The sequence below is a fragment of the Stegodyphus dumicola genome, chromosome 6, assembly GCF_044657685.1.
Source record: "Stegodyphus dumicola isolate Sdum_Otavi_A_Nest chromosome 6, ASM4465768v1".
Lineage (NCBI taxonomy): Eukaryota > Metazoa > Arthropoda > Arachnida > Araneae > Eresidae > Stegodyphus > Stegodyphus dumicola.
The window spans coordinates 227,598,017-227,617,706 of NC_140773.1; the positions used below are offsets into that span (position 1 = coordinate 227,598,017).

The 19,690-nt window shown below is 30.6% G+C and overlaps 3 protein-coding genes across 6 annotated transcripts in view; 1 reads left to right on the forward strand and 2 right to left on the reverse strand.

Moving 5' to 3' along the window:
- Positions 1–19,690, forward strand: part of LOC118185908 (uncharacterized) — a 180,055-nt gene that overhangs the window by 5,341 nt on the left and 155,024 nt on the right. The window contains exon 1 of one of the 4 annotated variants that reach the window (XM_085819613.1): positions 5,650–5,998. The exons of 2 other annotated variants lie outside the window; for them this stretch is intronic. The gene's annotated coding sequence lies outside the window, so the exon portion shown is untranslated. Of the gene's footprint in view, positions 1–5,649; positions 5,999–16,658; positions 16,999–19,690 lie in introns of those variants that run through there. One more of the 4 variants, XM_085819612.1, reaches the window with a different exon arrangement.
- LOC146996980 (small ribosomal subunit protein uS7m-like) lies at positions 4,175–5,200 on the reverse strand. Its single transcript, XM_085819619.1, has one exon. It carries the CDS (start codon positions 4,904–4,906, stop codon positions 4,220–4,222), a length of 687 nt encoding a protein of 228 aa, XP_085675745.1. The 5' UTR covers positions 4,907–5,200; the 3' UTR covers positions 4,175–4,219.
- LOC146996981 (small ribosomal subunit protein uS7m-like) lies at positions 15,175–16,097 on the reverse strand. The gene has a single exon (XM_085819620.1). It carries the CDS (start codon positions 15,904–15,906, stop codon positions 15,220–15,222), a length of 687 nt encoding a protein of 228 aa, XP_085675746.1. The 5' UTR covers positions 15,907–16,097; the 3' UTR covers positions 15,175–15,219.

Here is a 19,690-nt window from a genome sequence, read left to right on the forward strand (position 1 = left end):
TTATTTCTTTTAAATTTTCAAGAAACAAAACAAATACATAATAATCAATAGAAAAACCAATGTTTATTGAACTCACTCCCCACAACTTATAAAACTCAGATTAGCAGAAAAGACCAGATTCTTGAATGCCAGAATTTTCCTATTTGTACCTATCACAACTTTTATAGTTCATTTATTTGAAACACTTCTTAAATCAACTGTGTGTTTCAAATGTACTCATAGCATGTTGGAAAAATGAATAAATTATTGAAGATCTTGATGTTTTTGGTAAGTTCAGCCAATTTTTTTTTTTTTAAACTGCATTTAAACTGAGAATTTCTCAAAAACATTGAGTAATTTGCTTTAAAAAAATTATAATTCATGATGACGTAATGAACAATGATATCATCTCAAGAAAACACATGCACACACACACACAAAAAGAAAGAAAATCAAGAAATATTGAATCTACACTTCTAAACTAGTTTTATAAGCTATGAAACTAAAACATTTCCTACTTTTAGAGCTCTTTTGATTATAAAAATCTAAGGAATTTGCTAAAATGAAAGAAAGAGTTTGGATGCTTGAATCTGTTCAAACTACAGATGGGTCAAAATTTGGAAAATAACCGACTCTCATATTACAGAAAGTATTAAAAGAACTGTAGAAATTGATGGTGAAATGATTATATATAAATTATATATCAACATTAGCTGAATTGAGAAAAGTGCTGCAAATAATTCTAAGTTAACTATTGAACAAATCAAAAATGCTACCAGCAGTTTTACGAAATTGAGACTATGATTGATGAAAGATAAAAAAACATAAATGGAATAATCCTTTTAAAGTTAAAAATTACATAAATTTTTAATTATTAATTTAGGATTAATTATTGAGTACGTTATTTTTTACTAAATAAGTTTAAACTGATATTACGATTTCCAATATAGTAATAGCCATCTATCAAACTAAGCCAATTAATGAACTAAAAAATGTTTCAAAACTGAAGTAATTTTAATGAGTGGTGTATGCTTTCTGCATATCAAATATAAGAAAATGGTTCAATCAAATTACAAATGAATGTCTTTAAATGATATTAAAAGGAGAAAAAATCAATCTACAGCTTGTAAACCATCCCTTCAAGGAAAGTGACAGAGGTTTAATTTTCTTCAAACACTGAAATTAAATATCTTGTTCAAGTTTTGTTGGAGGGAAGTCAAACATTTTTGAAACTCTTAAAAAAAAAAAAAAAAAAAAAAAAAAAAAAGAGGTTGGATTTTGGGGAAAGTGCAGAATGACCCACTGCTTCGCACGTTTTTAAGAATTGGACATACTCGCTATCCATGTACACATCGACCTATTTTCACTTAAGAAAATATCCCAGATTTGCACAAAAATCGCATTGCGCACTCCCTCGACTTTATCCATGTACAGATCGACCTATTTTCACTTTAAAAGTCAAACAAAATTGACAAAAATCCAATTCTTCTTACTCTTGTAAAAAGTGCCAAACAAATAAGTGGGCGATTCTGCACTTTACCGAGGATTTTTTTAATTTTTAAAAACCACATTAGCTATTAAAACTTCTGTAACCACAAGAATATCTACACCTATTGGTTATTAAAATAAAGGTCGTGTAAAGACTTACAAACATTGTGTACATTGAATTTTATAAGTATGAAATTAATTGAAAAAAATATTTTAAAGTTCAAACAAATAAAGATTAAAATATGAACGTTTGGAAGCACTTCTTTATACTTAGCTGCCTGATCATTCATGACTATTTACAGAGATATCAATATCAAGAGGTTATCAGTTAGACCTGAAATCTGACATGCATGCTAATTATCATGATGAACTTTGAAATAGAAAGAATAATAGGCTTGATAGAAGACAATTCCCTGTTCAATTAAACTGCATATGCATTGGATGGGATGTTAGCATTTGCTTAACACAGAAAATGGAGGTAAATAAAGGTTCCATCGAAGTAATAAGACTGGAACAACAGGTCTAACAGAATGAGAAAAATGACAAGTGGTATGCAAGACAATGATGGGTTGTACTTGTTCAGCAATGGAAAACAACGATACACTGAATAACTGCGAATACTATTGTTGACAACTGCATTTATCTGAGAATGAAAGTAAATAATCTCCAATGAGCTTGCATACAATTTGTGGGCCCATAGTTACATCTGGCTAATCTTTACTGTATGGTACCCCTTGGTTTTTGTCTGAAAAAATTGACAAGCCGTATTGGCCGTTCGTGAAATCTGGAAGCTGCTGCACTTTTTTGTAATAACCCTTTCATATGGACCTGGGTTTTCGGTTCTTACTATTCTTTTCAGTTGCTGTGTTTGCTTGCATGTGTGTGGACTTGGATTTTAAATTTGCTATTATTTTGCTGTGGATACCATCATTTGAGCATGTCTGAGGTGAGTAAGAGAATGAATATTGATTAACAGCAGATGAGCCAAAACAATGAAAAATTTAACTGAATTGCTTACCTAGAGGATGAAGGAGATGGTGATGGGAAACTTAAACTTATACATGTGAAAAAAAGGTATGTTAAAAAATTGGTGTTTCATTTATTTATTCATCTTTGTGTGTTAATTTTTGTTAAAAGATTTGTTGTTTAATGTTTTTAATATTAGGTAATATGTAATTTTGGTTATTTACTGGTCTTTCTGTGTCAAGACAGTAGTAAATATTTTCTGGTTAACATGATAGTTTTGTACATTAACACAATTAAGGCAGTGTGCAATGCCTAGTTGTGCATCTGATGTTTTTTAAATGAAAATAGGTCGATGTGTATATGGACACCAAGTTTGTGCAAGTCTTCGACTTCTTATTTTCGTTTTGTGTAGCAGCCATCTTGAAATTGCCGTCGATCTTGCAGTAAAAAAAGAAAGCCAAGAGGTACCATAGAGTAAATATTTACCTTAGATCATTCAGTTTACCAGTTACTATAAAGAGGAGAGTGAAAACACCATCCAGAAGACTTGCACATATTCATATTACTATTACAGTGTGGGCTGCTGCCACATTTCATTCATACTCTTGTCTTCCACAAATTGCATTATAATCAATGTAAAATCTGTGAAGTATTGGAACTAGAAGGCTTACCTCTGCTACACATTTATTTTAGGTCTTCATTCCATCAGGAAAATTTTATTCTTCACATTATAAACATTATTTAATGTTTCTTAGATGATCAGATCAGCCTTTCCTTGGTCTGCAAGGCTGCTGTTTTATCTGTGATGAAAATTAGGATTACAATTCCTCACTGGCTTTTTATGTTACTAAACAGAATATAGGTTATAGATATGTAGATGTTCAATTCACATGAAAGGCATCCTAGAAAAAGCAGTCTAAAATCTATATCAATCACACAGTATGTCAAGTGCAATCAGTTAAAGTATCTGATAAAGGGAAAGAGCAAAGTATTAAATTTAACATACTGGTTTTGAAACATTTGTGTAATAACTAATTTCTTTCACAGTGTTATAATTTCTCTGGAGACTGCAATATGAAATATCGCATATTACTGGAAGTGTTGATCTTAAAAATGCAAAACACAGTTTTCATCAAGTTATTTTTAATTGCTGATTTTATGACATATTAAAAATAATAACAAACATTTTAAAACACGTTTTCTAAAAAAAATTCTTTAATGAAACATTAAAAAAAAAACTTATCTTTCAGCTACAATCAACGGTACTTTTCTCAATCAGTGATCAAGTGGAATAATAATTTTCAAGCTTTCAAGTTAACAAATTAAAACATTTATAAAATAACTTTTTCCCCACTCATGATGGCACATGCAACAACACGTTTATACTGGCATCTCTAACTCTTATATAATAACTTAAAGAAAAAAAAATTAGTCCCTCCCTCTTTTTTTGCTTTTTTAAATGAGTATCTAAAATAGCCTTAAATATACATACAATGCACAAATCATTCCGTAATCACTATCATCAAATCAGGACCACCAGCGGCCGAGCGGTAAAATCGCCGAACACTAGTAGTTCGGTCCGAGGTTCGAATCCCACGAACGGGCTGGCTGCATGGGCGTTTTCGTGGTTTTCCCCATGTGTAACGTGTATACGAGCCAGTTTCCCTTAGAAAGTCGTCCCTCCCCTAAGGCAGATAGCCCTAGTGTGCCTTGTCATAATTAAATACACACACTCATCAAATCAATTTTCAAGAAGAAACAAATTTATTTATTTCCATGACACTTTTTATGACCATCGATAATGAGCATAAGCTTTGTTAGCTTCACAAATTTTATGAAGATCCTGTTTTCTTTTGATAACTTGGCCTTCATTTTGGAAGGCATCCAGGAGTTCATTCGATAGTTTTTCAACAAAACTTATTTCACCTTCCTTATCTCTGCTTGCCATAATCAACCACTTCATTGCCATAAAACGAGATTTATTTGGTGTGATGGGAACAGGTACTTGGTATGTTATGCCACCTTTTTTAATAGGTGTCAAGGCGAGAATTGGTTTACAGTTTTCAACAGCATGAGCAAATATTGTTCTCGGATTTAGCTCTATTGAGGATTTCTCTTCATCTGATGCAGAATGATATTTTGCTAACTGTATATGCTTGATTCTAGCAAACGCATCATGCACTAATTGCCTAGCTTGAGGTTTATTGGCCCACATCATAACCATACAGGTAAATTTTTTAACTAATGCATCATCGTAAATGGAATTTGTTAGATCGCATGGGGCTGGTTTAACAGGTATTACACTTAGCTCACTCAGTTTACCTTCCTGTTCAAGTTTTTCTAATTCTTTTTTATCAGAAATTGGTTGAAGATACCACGCTGGGTACAAAGCATTACGGACTCCTAACAGCATAGGTGACCATGATAAGCGTAACTTCATAGTTGTGTTCTTAATAAGTGTACGATATGCCATTGCAGACCCAATATAAGAAATTAACTTTTAAAAATGAGATACATATACCATAATCCAAAATTCAATCAATTTCACTCGCCTTATTCACAGAAGCTCACATTTCGCTCCTCTCACTAGATGATTTTAACTCATTAGTCCTAATGACTGTCGGCTAGACAAGGGACATTTATAAAAACAATTGCACAAAAATTGCGTTCTTCTTCTTGAAGCTCGGCTTCCCAAAATTGCGTTTGTAGCCTTGAATTTTTTTGGGGGTGGGGTGTCATTTGTAAAATTCTTCCCTGAAACTCAGTTGGGGGGGGTGAATTCATGATAAGGTTAGTCTTTTTATTTTTTTATTATTTATAATTACTTTTTGTACAAATAGTTTTTAAATAAATGTTGATCGTATTCAGTCATAATATACCCTTAATCAGATATTAAATAATTATTCACACATAACTATTAATAATTATATAATTGAATATTTTTAATCGGTGAAAAATTAATTAACGAAAATTATTAAAAGAAGAAAGTTATTCGCGTTTCTTATTTTATATTAAATCTTATTAACGATAGTGTGCCTGAAATTTTCCTGTTAGCATTTCCTTGTCTGTGAATAATAAACAGAAAAAAATAAATATAAATATAAGAAGAAAAATTAAATTTGGATTTCAATGAAGTCAAGAAAACATTTCAGTTATTTAAATAATTAAATTTGTTAAATGAATTACCATACAGGACGGTTTTGTTGGATCACCCGTTAACCGACAGGTACTGCAGAAATATATGCGAATGTGGTTTTTGATGTAAACATATTAATCTTTCCAGTGTGAAATTTTAAGCTAATTCAGATGGTTAAATGCCATTAAAGAAATCTAGATGTCATTAAAGAAATTATATTATCGTAGAAGTTCTCGTGTTCATTAAATTTAATCTGAGGTGTGCGATTAAAGAGAACGTGTATGGAATGAATATGAAAGTTGACGTGAATGCGTGAATGGCCGATATGATTTACGTTTCTAGTTTCCTGCTGCGTTTTACTTGTGGAATTTTTACAATAACGTGAAATGAAGCCCTCTGTCTTACGCGTGTCGGCTGTTAAATCAAAAGGTAACACTTTGTATTGTTATTTTAATGAAATGCATTTATATATAATAAATCCTGTTGAGATTTGCAAATGCATCCTTAAATTATTTTACTCTATTCTTTAACGTATTCAATTGTGTTATATAACATTGTGTTATGTTTGTGATTTCCGCTCTGTTGTTGCCCATTTCGACTGGATTTATAATTAATAGATACTTGCTTGTTGATTGATACGTTTGATTTTCGACGGCAATAATTTTCCAAAATGCGTCCTTGAATTTTCTCTGTCTGTAAATTGCCAATCAATATTACTGTTGCAAAAATGTATAATCATCGCTGTCTTCTGTTATGTGTGCTTCTTTTTTACCTTTTATTATTATTTCATAATGCATATCTTTGGGATTTGCTACTAATTGTTTATTCTCTTCCCGTGAAATTGTACATCAGTCATGGAAAGGCATTGAGGAAATTATGCGTTGCTCATGCGATCATTAATTAATGGTTATAAATCAGAAAAATAAAGGAATTGATTTGAAAGAAGAGGCTCAGAATCATAATTTTAAGTAATTTATTTATTCTTGTTGTTCTGATTACATATATGTGAAAATTACAGTGTGAGCAGTTTTAACAGTGAGACAGATACTTGCTATGATAGTCTGACATAACAGCTGCAAGAAAATGATACTTAAGTGTTATAATAAATTACTTTTATGTATCAATTTTCATTATGACTGTTAAATCAGAAGCAGAAGAATTGCTGTTATATGTTTGATTTATTTAATTTGCAGACTCCTAGAAATGTATATAAGTTATGTTAAAATTTGTATATTAGAATAGATCGTAGTTATATTTTATATTCTACCTCGAGTGTTGTGTAAATATGAACATTCATATAAGTAGCATTTATAAGCTTGTACATAGTAAATAACCTTTTCACCTATATTTTTTGTTGTTCTTGCATCATGATATGGACTTTTTTTATTCCGCATAACATATTGTCTCATAATTACAGATTTACGAGGCTTGATTTTATGAAATATGAGCAACTTTCTTCTGTGGTCCTGTATTCTGAATGGAAATTGAGATATCTTCCTGAATGGAACCTGAATTTGAGCATCTCGTTACCTAAATTGTAGTTTAACATCTTCGTACATTCTAAACAGGCTTTATGGAAAGTCTTTAAAGAAAACACATAATTTAGATGAGATGGTGGTGCCTGTTTTAAATTGCATAACAAATCAAAGCTTGGTACAATATCTGGAACTGCTGGATGTAAAGCATCTTTGACATTTTTCAGTGTTGCTTTTGGATTTTGCAAGCATTAAAATGGTAAAAATTTTGTTTCAGATAAGTGTGTCATGCTAAATTGCAGAACAGCATTTAATGCCATTTCATAAATTCTGGGAAAGTTTTAGCTCTGTTCCAGAATTCATTCAAGGATTTTTGGAAAAACTCTTTGTTTTAATTTCTGTCACTCAATAGCCTAACAAATTCTTCTGGTAAAATGCAGAATTGCCCACTTATTTGTTTGGCACTTTTTACAAGGGTAAAAACAATTGCATTTTTGTCAATCTTCTTTTACTTTTTAAGTGAAAATAGGTCGATGTGAACATAGATAAAGTCAAGGGAGTGCACAGTGCCATTTTTGTGCAATTCTGAGATTTTTTTTTAAAAAAGGTAAAATAGGTTGATGTGTACATGGATACCGAGTATGTGCAATTCTTAAAAACGTGCCAAGCAATGGGTGATTCCACACTTTCCCCAATTCTTCTTGGGTTTTATGAACTGTATGGCAGGTGATTTATATTATTAATGTTGATCAAAAATGGTGTTTGAATCCAAGGTAACTTTTTGAAATTAGAATTCAATATAAAGTACTTTTAAAACTGTGTTTCTAGGATTTTTAAGTGACTAATTTTAACAATTAAAATTTTGTGATTATTCTTCTTTTTTTTTTCCTTTTAAATTATAAAATTGTCTACAATCAATAACAGGTTATAAAAGGTACTTACGGAAAATCCCTTTGACCATTTTTGCCTATTAAAGAAAAGACACCAAACTACGCGATTTTTCGCCAAAAATGGAAAATCGCCAAAAGTAAGTCTGTTAAAGACTTATTTTCCTCCCTCTATCACACATTTTCTAAAAAAAAATTTTGTGGAAAAAAATATTTTGCAAGACTTGAATTTTCTTGTGAAAATTAAAACGTAGTGAAAATAACTGCGTTTACTGTACATCTCCTTAATAAGAAATGGAAATTTCTAATGGAAAATTAAATATAAATAAATGGTAATATAATAAATTGGTTGATCTTTGGATTATGGTAACTTGGCGATTTTTTGGTGAAAATTTGGTGACCAACTTAGCTACAGCAACCCTCTATTTTTTTTTTTCCCGCCGCCATTTTGTCTTCACGAAGTAAAGACATGTTTCTTTTGTTTTTATTTACTCAACACTTTTTTCAACAATCTACTAGCCGAATTGCACTTATGGTAGAAATTTTATGTAACAAAACTGCTTAATCATGACAAATATTAACTGCAAAATTGGGAAAAAGTGCACAATCGCAAACTCCTTGCGCGTTTTTCAGAATAGCACATACACGTAAACCATTTACACGTCGACCTATTTTTACTTAAAAAAACATCCCAGAATTGCACAAAAATAGCATTGCACACACTCTTAACTTTATCCATCTACACTGCTATTTTCTCATAAATTACAAAAATTTGCACGAAAATGCAGGAAAATTTTCTTAATCTTTAAACTCGGTAAAAAGCACATATATGAAATTGCCTGATCGTGAAAAAGTATATACCCTTTCCAAGAATGAACATTTCCACGTATAAAATAAATAAAATATCCAAAAGCTTTTACCTCTAAATTATCTATTACATTATAAACGTCACCAACGAATTTATACGCAAACATTAAAAATAGTTACAAATACTTAGTGTCAAATATTTAAATTATTTCCATACACGTTTACTTCAACTGAAACGTATACCAAATTCCTACAAACATAAAATTCACAAAATAACTATCATTTAATTAAAATATCACTAGACCATGTACATGTCGACTTATTTTTACTTAAAAAAACATTCCAGAATTGCACAAAAATGGCATTGCGCACACTCTTCACTATATCCATGTACACTGCTTTTTTGTCATAAATTAGAAAAATTTCACGAAAATGCATGACAATTTTCTGAATCTTTAAACCCGTTAAAAAGAACATATGTGAAATTACCTGATTGCGAAAAAGTATATACCCTTTCCAAGGATGGGCATTTGCATGTATAAAATAAATAAAATATCCAAAAACTTTTACCTCTAAATTATCTATTATAAACGTCACCAACGAATTTATAACAAAACATTAAAAATGATTACAAATACTTAGTGTCAAATACTTAAATTCTTTTCATGCACATTTACTTCTACTCAAACGTATTCCAAAATACTACAAACATATAACTCTCAAAATCACGATCATTAAATTAAAATATAATTAAATTAAAAAACACTACTTAAAATATAAATAAGCACATACATTAATTTAATAAAAATTAGCTTACAATTCTAATTACTTTAAACTAAATCAGTGCTAATAACAATTTTCCAATAATACCATATTAATTTATTTACTCCTTACATTTAGAACAATGCATAAAAATAATATCCTCAAATAATTAAAAATACTAACTTACCTAATCTTCTACAGAATCTTGAGTGCATGGCGGATCACAAAATGTCCATTTTCACCAGGTTTCTTGCACCGCCATTCAAACTATCTGTAATATCCTTCCTTTCACACAATCTCATTTCATTCCCACATATTGGACATTCGTACTTATCCGCAATTAAGCAATTCTTTTCAATTACACATAAACGTAATAAAAATTTCGGATTTACTTTATATACGGCCATGGGATCCAAATATTAAACAACACTGTTTCACAGAACATAGAATGAAACTACTCCTATAAAGTACAGCAGATATTTTTACAATATACCCCCTTTTCCGATTAAAAAACAGTGATTCGTCCATTAATGTCACATGGCATATCTCATGATCTCTCATTTCCCTCGCACAAAATAATGCGCAGAAGTAATTTTCACTTTATTTTGAAAGAGAGAAAGTTCTCCTGCTGCATTACTTAAAAGCATAGTAAAATAACAATATTTCGAAAATGGAAAATAAAGATGCAATATCACTTTTTACAAACTGGAACTTATCATTTGGGCTTCGCAAATTGTTTTTCTTCCCATTAAAATAAACTGTTTCATCTCATCATCTAGTTCTTTAACATCAATCATTGATGGTTTACATAAATTCCATTTCTATTGAATAAATTTTCTTAATCTTCAAATTCTATAAAAAGTACTTTAAATACTTTGTGATTTTATTTACTTCGTCAAGAAATCATTTCTGTTTTCTAGATCTTTCTTGAATTTTAACATAAACTTTGATACTGAAGTCAATTTTTTAGTTTCTTTACATTTATCCCTTAAATCATATACTGCAACAATCTTTGTAGCAAATTTATACAGGTGATTAAATTATATCTACAAACTGGTATGGATTTGATTGATGTATTCATCCTTATCAGTATTTTGTCTTAAATTAAGTCATTAAAACAAAATCCAGTTTTCTTATTTTTCCTCAAAGTATTTTTCTTAGGTTTGAAAAGAATTTTTTTTTTTTTTTTTTTTATTTTGTTGTTGTTTTCTGTGTGTGTTCATCTTGAGGGTCGTAATGCAAGGCATTTTGTATGTTACTGCTTTTATTGCATCTGCACAATACAGCCACCTAGTATAACACAGTGTCTTAACAATGTAATGTATCTCATTTTTGGCAGATTTAGATTCCAAAGGTTAGGTGATAAAAAAAAATATATAAATTCTTTATACTAAATTCTAATAAATATATTTTAAGATTTTAAAACTTATTATTTGCAAATACATTACCTGCTGCTTGTTAAACTCATTGGATAATATACTCAGGTGTTTATTTCTTTTAAATTTTCAAGAAACAAAACAAATACATAATAATCAATAGAAAAACCAATGTTTATTGAACTCACTCCCCACAACTTATAAAACTCAGATTAGCAGAAAAGACCAGATTCTTGAATGCCAGAATTTTCCTATTTGTACCTATCACAACTTTTATAGTTCATTTATTTGAAACACTTCTTAAATCAACTGTGTGTTTCAAATGTACTCATAGCATGTTGGAAAAATGAATAAATTATTGAAGATCTTGATGTTTTTGGTAAGTTCAGCCAATTTTTTTTTTTTAAACTGCATTTAAACTGAGAATTTCTCAAAAACATTGAGTAATTTGCTTTAAAAAAATTATAATTCATGATGAAGTAATGAACAATGATATCATCTCAAGAAAACACATGCACACACACACACAAAAAGAAAGAAAATCAAGAAATATTGAATCTACACTTCTAAACTAGTTTTATAAGCTATGAAACTAAAACATTTCCTACTTTTAGAGCTCTTTTGATTATAAAAATCTAAGGAATTTGCTAAAATGAAAGAAAGAGTTTGGATGCTTGAATCTGTTCAAACTACAGATGGGTCAAAATTTGGAAAATAACCGACTCTCATATTACAGAAAGTATTAAAAGAACTGTAGAAATTGATGGTGAAATGGTTATATATAAATTATATATCAACATTAGCTGAATTGAGAAAAGTGCTGCAAATAATTCTAAGTTAACTATTGAACAAATCAAAAATGCTACCAGCAGTTTTACGAAATTGAGACTATGATTGATGAAAGATAAAAAAACATAAATGGAATAATCCTTTTAAAGTTAAAAATTACATAAATTTTTAATTATTAATTTAGGATTAATTATTGAGTACGTTATTTTTTACTAAATAAGTTTAAACTGATATTACGATTTCCAATATAGTAATAGCCATCTATCAAACTAAGCCAATTAATGAACTAAAAAATGTTTCAAAACTGAAGTAATTTTAATGAGTGGTGTATGCTTTCTGCATATCAAATATAAGAAAATGGTTCAATCAAATTACAAATGAATGTCTTTAAATGATATTAAAAGGAGAAAAAATCAATCTACAGCTTGTAAACCATCCCTTCAAGGAAAGTGACAGAGGTTTAATTTTCTTCAAACACTGAAATTAAATATCTTGTTCAAGTTTTGTTGGAGGGAAGTCAAACATTTTTGAAACTCTTAAAAAAAAAAAAAAAAAAAAAAAAAAGAGGTTGGATTTTGGGGAAAGTGCAGAATGACCCACTGCTTCGCACGTTTTTAAGAATTGGACATACTCGCTATCCATGTACACATCGACCTATTTTCACTTAAGAAAATATCCCAGATTTGCACAAAAATCGCATTGCGCACTCCCTCGACTTTATCCATGTACAGATCGACCTATTTTCACTTTAAAAGTCAAACAAAATTGACAAAAATCCAATTCTTCTTACTCTTGTAAAAAGTGCCAAACAAATAAGTGGGCGATTCTGCACTTTACCGAGGATTTTTTTAATTTTTAAAAACCACATTAGCTATTAAAACTTCTGTAACCACAAGAATATCTACACCTATTGGTTATTAAAATAAAGGTCGTGTAAAGACTTACAAACATTGTGTACATTGAATTTTATAAGTATGAAATTAATTGAAAAAAATATTTTAAAGTTCAAACAAATAAAGATTAAAATATGAACGTTTGGAAGCACTTCTTTATACTTAGCTGCCTGATCATTCATGACTATTTACAGAGATATCAATATCAAGAGGTTATCAGTTAGACCTGAAATCTGACATGCATGCTAATTATCATGATGAACTTTGAAATAGAAAGAATAATAGGCTTGATAGAAGACAATTCCCTGTTCAATTAAACATATGCATTGGATGGGATGTTAGCATTTGCTTAACACAGAAAATGGAGGTAAATAAAGGTTCCATCGAAGTAATAAGACTGGAACAACAGGTCTAACAGAATGAGAAAAATGACAAGTGGTATGCAAGAAAATGATGGGTTGTACTTGTTCAGCAATGGAAAACAACGATACACTGAATAACTGCGAATACTATTGTTGACAACTGCATTTATCTGAGAATGAAAGTAAATAATCTCCAATGAGCTTGCATACAATTTGTGGGCCCATAGTTACATCTGACTAATCTTTACTGTATGGTACCCCTTGGTTTTTGTCTGAAAAAATTGACAAGCCGTATTGGCCGTTCGTGAAATCTGGAAGCTGCTGCACTTTTTTGTAATAACCCTTTCATATGGACCTGGGTTTTCGGTTCTTACTATTCTTTTCAGTTGCTGTGTTTGCTTGCATGTGTGTGGACTTGGATTTTAAATTTGCTATTATTTTGCTGTGGATACCATCATTTGAGCATGTCTGAGGTGAGTAAGAGAATGAATATTGATTAACAGCAGATGAGCCAAAACAATGAAAAATTTAACTGAATTGCTTACCTAGAGGATGAAGGAGATGGTGATGGGAAACTTAAACTTATACATGTGAAAAAAAGGTATGTTAAAAAATTGGTGTTTCATTTATTTATTCATCTTTGTGTGTTAATTTTTGTTAAAAGATTTGTTGTTTAATGTTTTTAATATTAGGTAATATGTAATTTTGGTTATTTACTGGTCTTTCTGTGTCAAGACAGTAGTAAATATTTTCTGGTTAACATGATAGTTTTGTACATTAACACAATTAAGGCAGTGTGCAATGCCTAGTTGTGCATCTGATGTTTTTTAAATGAAAATAGGTCGATGTGTATATGGACACCAAGTTTGTGCAAGTCTTCGACTTCTTATTTTCGTTTTGTGTAGCAGCCATCTTGAAATTGCCGTCGATCTTGCAGTAAAAAAAGAAAGCCAAGAGGTACCATAGAGTAAATATTTACCTTAGATCATTCAGTTTACCAGTTACTATAAAGAGGAGAGTGAAAACACCATCCAGAAGACTTGCACATATTCATATTACTATTACAGTGTGGGCTGCTGCCACATTTCATTCATACTCTTGTCTTCCACAAATTGCATTATAATCAATGTAAAATCTGTGAAGTATTGGAACTAGAAGGCTTACCTCTGCTACACATTTATTTTAGGTCTTCATTCCATCAGGAAAATTTTATTCTTCACATTATAAACATTATTTAATGTTTCTTAGATGATCAGATCAGCCTTTCCTTGGTCTGCAAGGCTGCTGTTTTATCTGTGATGAAAATTAGGATTACAATTCCTCACTGGCTTTTTATGTTACTAAACAGAATATAGGTTATAGATATGTAGATGTTCAATTCACATGAAAGGCATCCTAGAAAAAGCAGTCTAAAATCTATATCAATCACACACTATGTCAAGTGCAATCAGTTAAAGTATCTGATAAAGGGAAAGAGCAAAGTATTAAATTTAACATACTGGTTTTGAAACATTTGTGTAATAACTAATTTCTTTCACAGTGTTATAATTTCTCTGGAGACTGCAATATGAAATATCGCATATTACTGGAAGTGTTGATCTTAAAAATGCAAAACACAGTTTTCATCAAGTTATTTTTAATTGCTGATTTTATGACATATTAAAAATAATAACAAACATTTTAAAACACGTTTTCTAAAAAAAATTCTTTAATGAAACATTAAAAAAAAAAAAAAAAAAAAAAAAAAAAAACTTATCTTTCAGCTACAATCAACGGTACTTTTCTCAATCAGTGATCAAGTGGAATAATAATTTTCAAGCTTTCAAGTTAACAAATTAAAACATTTATAAAATAACTTTTTCCCCACTCATGATGGCACATGCAACAACACGTTTATACTGGCATCTCTAACTCTTATATAATAACTTAAAGAAAAAAAAATTAGTCCCTCCCTCTTTTTTTGCTTTTTTAAATGAGTATCTAAAATAGCCTTAAAAATACATACAATGCACAAATCATTCCGTAATCACTATCATCAAATCAGGACCACCAGCGGCCGAGCGGTAAAATCGCCGAACACTAGTAGTTCGGTCCGAGGTTCGAATCCCACGAATGGGCTGGCTGCATGGGCGTTTTCGTGGTTTTCCCCATGTGTAACGTGTATACGAGCCAGTTTCCCTTAGAAAGTCCTCCCTCCCCTAAGGCAGATAGCCGTAGTGTGCCTTGTCATAATTAAATACACACACTCATCAAATCAATTTTCAAGAAGAAACAAATTTATTTATTTCCATGACACTTTTTATGACCATCGATAATGAGCATAAGCTTTGTTAGCTTCACAAATTTTATGAAGATCCTGTTTTCTTTTGATAACTTGGCCTTCATTTTGGAAGGCATCCAGGAGTTCATTCGATAGTTTTTCAACAAAACTTATTTCACCTTCCTTATCTCTGCTTGCCATAATCAACCACTTCATTGCCATAAAACGAGATTTATTTGGTGTGATGGGAACAGGTACTTGGTATGTTATGCCACCTTTTTTAATAGGTGTCAAGGCGAGAATTGGTTTACAGTTTTCAACAGCATGAGCAAATATTGTTCTCGGATTTAGCTCTATTGAGGATTTCTCTTCATCTGATGCAGAATGATATTTTGCTAACTGTATATGCTTGATTCTAGCAAACGCATCATGCACTAATTGCCTAGCTTGAGGTTTATTGGCCCACATCATAACCATACAGGTAAATTTTTTAACTAATGCATCATCGTAAATGGAATTTGTTAGATCGCATGGGGCTGGTTTAACAGGTATTACACTTAGCTCACTCAGTTTACCTTCCTGTTCAAGTTTTTCTAATTCTTTTTTATCAGAAATTGGTTGAAGATACCACGCTGGGTACAAAGCATTACGGACTCCTAACAGCATAGGTGACCATGATAAGCGTAACTTCATAGTTGTGTTCTTAATAAGTGTACGATATGCCATTGCAGACCCAATATAAGAAATTAACTTTTAAAAATGAGATACATATACCATAATCCAAAATTCAATCAATTTCACTCGCCTTATTCACAGAAGCTCACATTTCGCTCCTCTCACTAGATGATTTTAACTCATTAGTCCTAATGACTGTCGGCTAGACAAGGGACATTTATAAAAACAATTGCACAAAAATTGCGTTCTTCTTCTTGAAGCTTGGCTTCCCAAAATTGCGTTTGTAGCCTTGAATTTTTTTGGGGGTGGGGTGTCATTTGTAAAATTCTTCCCTGAAACTCAGTTGGGGGGGGTGAATTCATGATAAGGTTAGTCTTTTTATTTTTTTATTATTTATAATTACTTTTTGTACAAATAGTTTTTAAATAAATGTTGATCGTATTCAGTCATAATATACCCTTAATCAGATATTAAATAATTATTCACACATAACTATTAATAATTATATAATTGAATATTTTTAATCGGTGAAAAATTAATTAACGAAAATTATTAAAAGAAGAAAGTTATTCGCGTTTCTTATTTTATATTAAATCTTATTAACGATAGTGTGCCTGAAATTTTCCTGTTAGCATTTCCTTGTCTGTGAATAATAAACAGAAAAAAATAAATATAAATATAAGAAGAAAAATTAAATTTGGATTTCAATGAAGTCAAGAAAACATTTCAGTTATTTAAATAATTAAATTTGTTAAATGAATTACCATACAGGACGGTTTTGTTGGATCACCCGTTAACCGACAGGTACTGCAGAAATATATGCGAATGTGGTTTTTGATGTAAACATATTAATCTTTCCAGTGTGAAATTTTAAGCTAATTCAGATGGTTAAATGCCATTAAAGAAATCTAGATGTCATTAAAGAAATTATATTATCGTAGAAGTTCTCGTGTTCATTAAATTTAATCTGAGGTGTGCGATTAAAGAGAACGTGTATGGAATGAATATGAAAGTTGACGTGAATGCGTGAATGGCCGATATGATTTATGTTTCTAGTTTCCTGCTGCGTTTTACTTGTGGAATTTTTACAATAACGTGAAATGAAGCCCTCTGTCTTACGCGTGTCGGCTGTTAAATCAAAAGGTAACACTTTGTATTGTTATTTTAATGAAATGCATTTATATATAATAAATCCTGTTGAGATTTGCAAATGCATCCTTAAATTATTTTACTCTATTCTTTAACGTATTCAATTGTGTTATATAACATTGTGTTATGTTTGTGATTTCCGCTCTGTTGTTGCCCATTTCGACTGGATTTATAATTAATAGATACTTGCTTGTTGATTGATACGTTTGATTTTCGACGGCAATAATTTTCCAAAATGCGTCCTTGAATTTTCTCTGTCTGTAAATTGCCAATCAATATTACTGTTGCAAAAATGTATGATCATCGCTGTCTTCTGTTATGTGTGCTTCTTTTTTACCTTTTATTATTATTTCATAATGCATATCTTTGGGATTTGCTACTAATTGTTTATTCTCTTCCCGTGAAATTGTACATCAGTCATGGAAAGGCATTGAGGAAATTATGCGTTGCTCATGCGATCATTAATTAATGGTTATAAATCAGAAAAATAAAGGAATTGATTTGAAAGAAGAGGCTCAGAATCATAATTTTAAGTAATTTATTTATTCTTGTTGTTCTGATTACATATATGTGAAAATTACAGTGTGAGCAGTTTTAACAGTGAGACAGATACTTGCTATGATAGTCTGACATAACAGCTGCAAGAAAATGATACTTAAGTGTTATAATGAATTACTTTTATGTATCAATTTTCATTATGACTGTTAAATCAGAAGCAGAAGAATTGCTGTTATATGTTTGATTTATTTAATTTGCAGACTCCTAGAAATGTATATAAGTTATGTTAAAATTTGTATATTAGAATAGATCGTAGTTATATTTTATATTCTACCTCGAGTGTTGTGTAAATATGAACATTCATATAAGTAGCATTTATAAGCTTGTACATAGTAAATAACCTTTTCACCTATATTTTTTGTTGTTCTTGCATCATGATATGGACTTTTTTTATTCCGCATAACATATTGTCTCATAATTACAGATTTACGAGGCTTGATTTTATGAAATATGAGCAACTTTCTTCTGTGGTCCTGTATTCTGAATGGAAATTGAGATATCTTCCTGAATGGAACCTGAATTTGAGCATCTCGTTACCTAAATTGTAGTTTAACATCTTCGTACATTCTAAACAGGCTTTATGGAAAGTCTTTAAAGAAAACACATAATTTAGATGAGATGGTGGTGCCTGTTTTAAATTGCATAACAAATCAAAGCTTGGTACAATATCTGGAACTGCTGGATGTAAAGCATCTTTGACATTTTTCAGTGTTGCTTTTGGATTTTGCAAGCATTAAAATGGTAAAAATTTTGTTTCAGATAAGTGTGTCATGCTAAATTGCAGAACAGCATTTAATGCCATTTCATAAATTCTGGGAAAGTTTTAGCTCTGTTCCAGAATTCATTCAAGGATTTTTGGAAAAACTCTTTGTTTTAATTTCTGTCACTCAATAGCCTAACAAACTCTTCTGGTAAAATGCAGAATTGCCCACTTATTTGTTTGGCACTTTTTACAAGGGTAAAAACAATTGCATTTTTGTCAATCTTCTTTTACTTTTTAAGTGAAAATAGGTCGATGTGAACATAGATAAAGTCAAGGGAGTGCACAGTGCCATTTTTGTGCAATTCTGAGATTTTTTTTTAAAAAAGGTAAAATAGGTTGATGTGTACATGGATACCGAGTATGTGCAATTCTTAAAAACGTGCCAAGCAATGGGTGATTCCACACTTTCCCCAATTCTTCTTGGGTTTTATGAACTGTATGGCAGGTGATTTATATTATTAATGTTGATCAAAAATGGTGTTTGAATCCAAGGTAACTTTTTGAAATTAGAATTCAATATAAAGTACTTTTAAAACTGTGTTTCTAGGATTTTTAAGTGACTAATTTTAACAATTAAAATTTTGTGATTATTCTTCTTTTTTTTTCCTTTTAAATTATAAAATTGTCTACAATCAATAACAGGTTATAAAAGGTACATACGGAAAATCCCTTTGACCATTTTTGCCTATTAAAAAAAAGACACCAAACTACGCGATTTTTCGCCAAAAATGGAAAATCGCCAAAAGTAAGTCTGTTAAAGACTTATTTTCCTCCCTCTATCACACATTTTCTAAAAAAAAATTTTGTGGAAAAAAATATTTTGCAAGACTTGAATTTTCTTGTGAAAATTAAAACGTAGTGAAAATAACTGCGTTTACTGTACATCTCCTTAATAAGAAATGGAAATTTCTAATGGAAAATTAAATATAAATAAATGGTAATATAATAAATTGGTTGATCTTTGGATTATGGTAACTTGGCGATTTTTTGGTGAAAATTTGGTGACCAACTTAGCTACAGCAACCCTCTATTTTTTTTTTTCCCGCCGCCATTTTGTCTTCACGAAGTAAAGACATGTTTCTTTTGTTTTTATTTACTCAACACTTTTTTCAACAATCTACTAGCCGAATTGCACTTATGGTAGAAATTTTATGTAACAAAACTGCTTAATCATGACAAATATTAACTGCAAAATTGGGAAAAAGTGCACAATCGCAAACTCCTTGCGCGTTTTTCAGAATAGCACATACACGTAAACCATTTACACGTCGACCTATTTTTACTTAAAAAAACATCCCAGAATTGCACAAAAATAGCATTGCACACACTCTTAACTTTATCCATCTACACTGCTATTTTCTCATA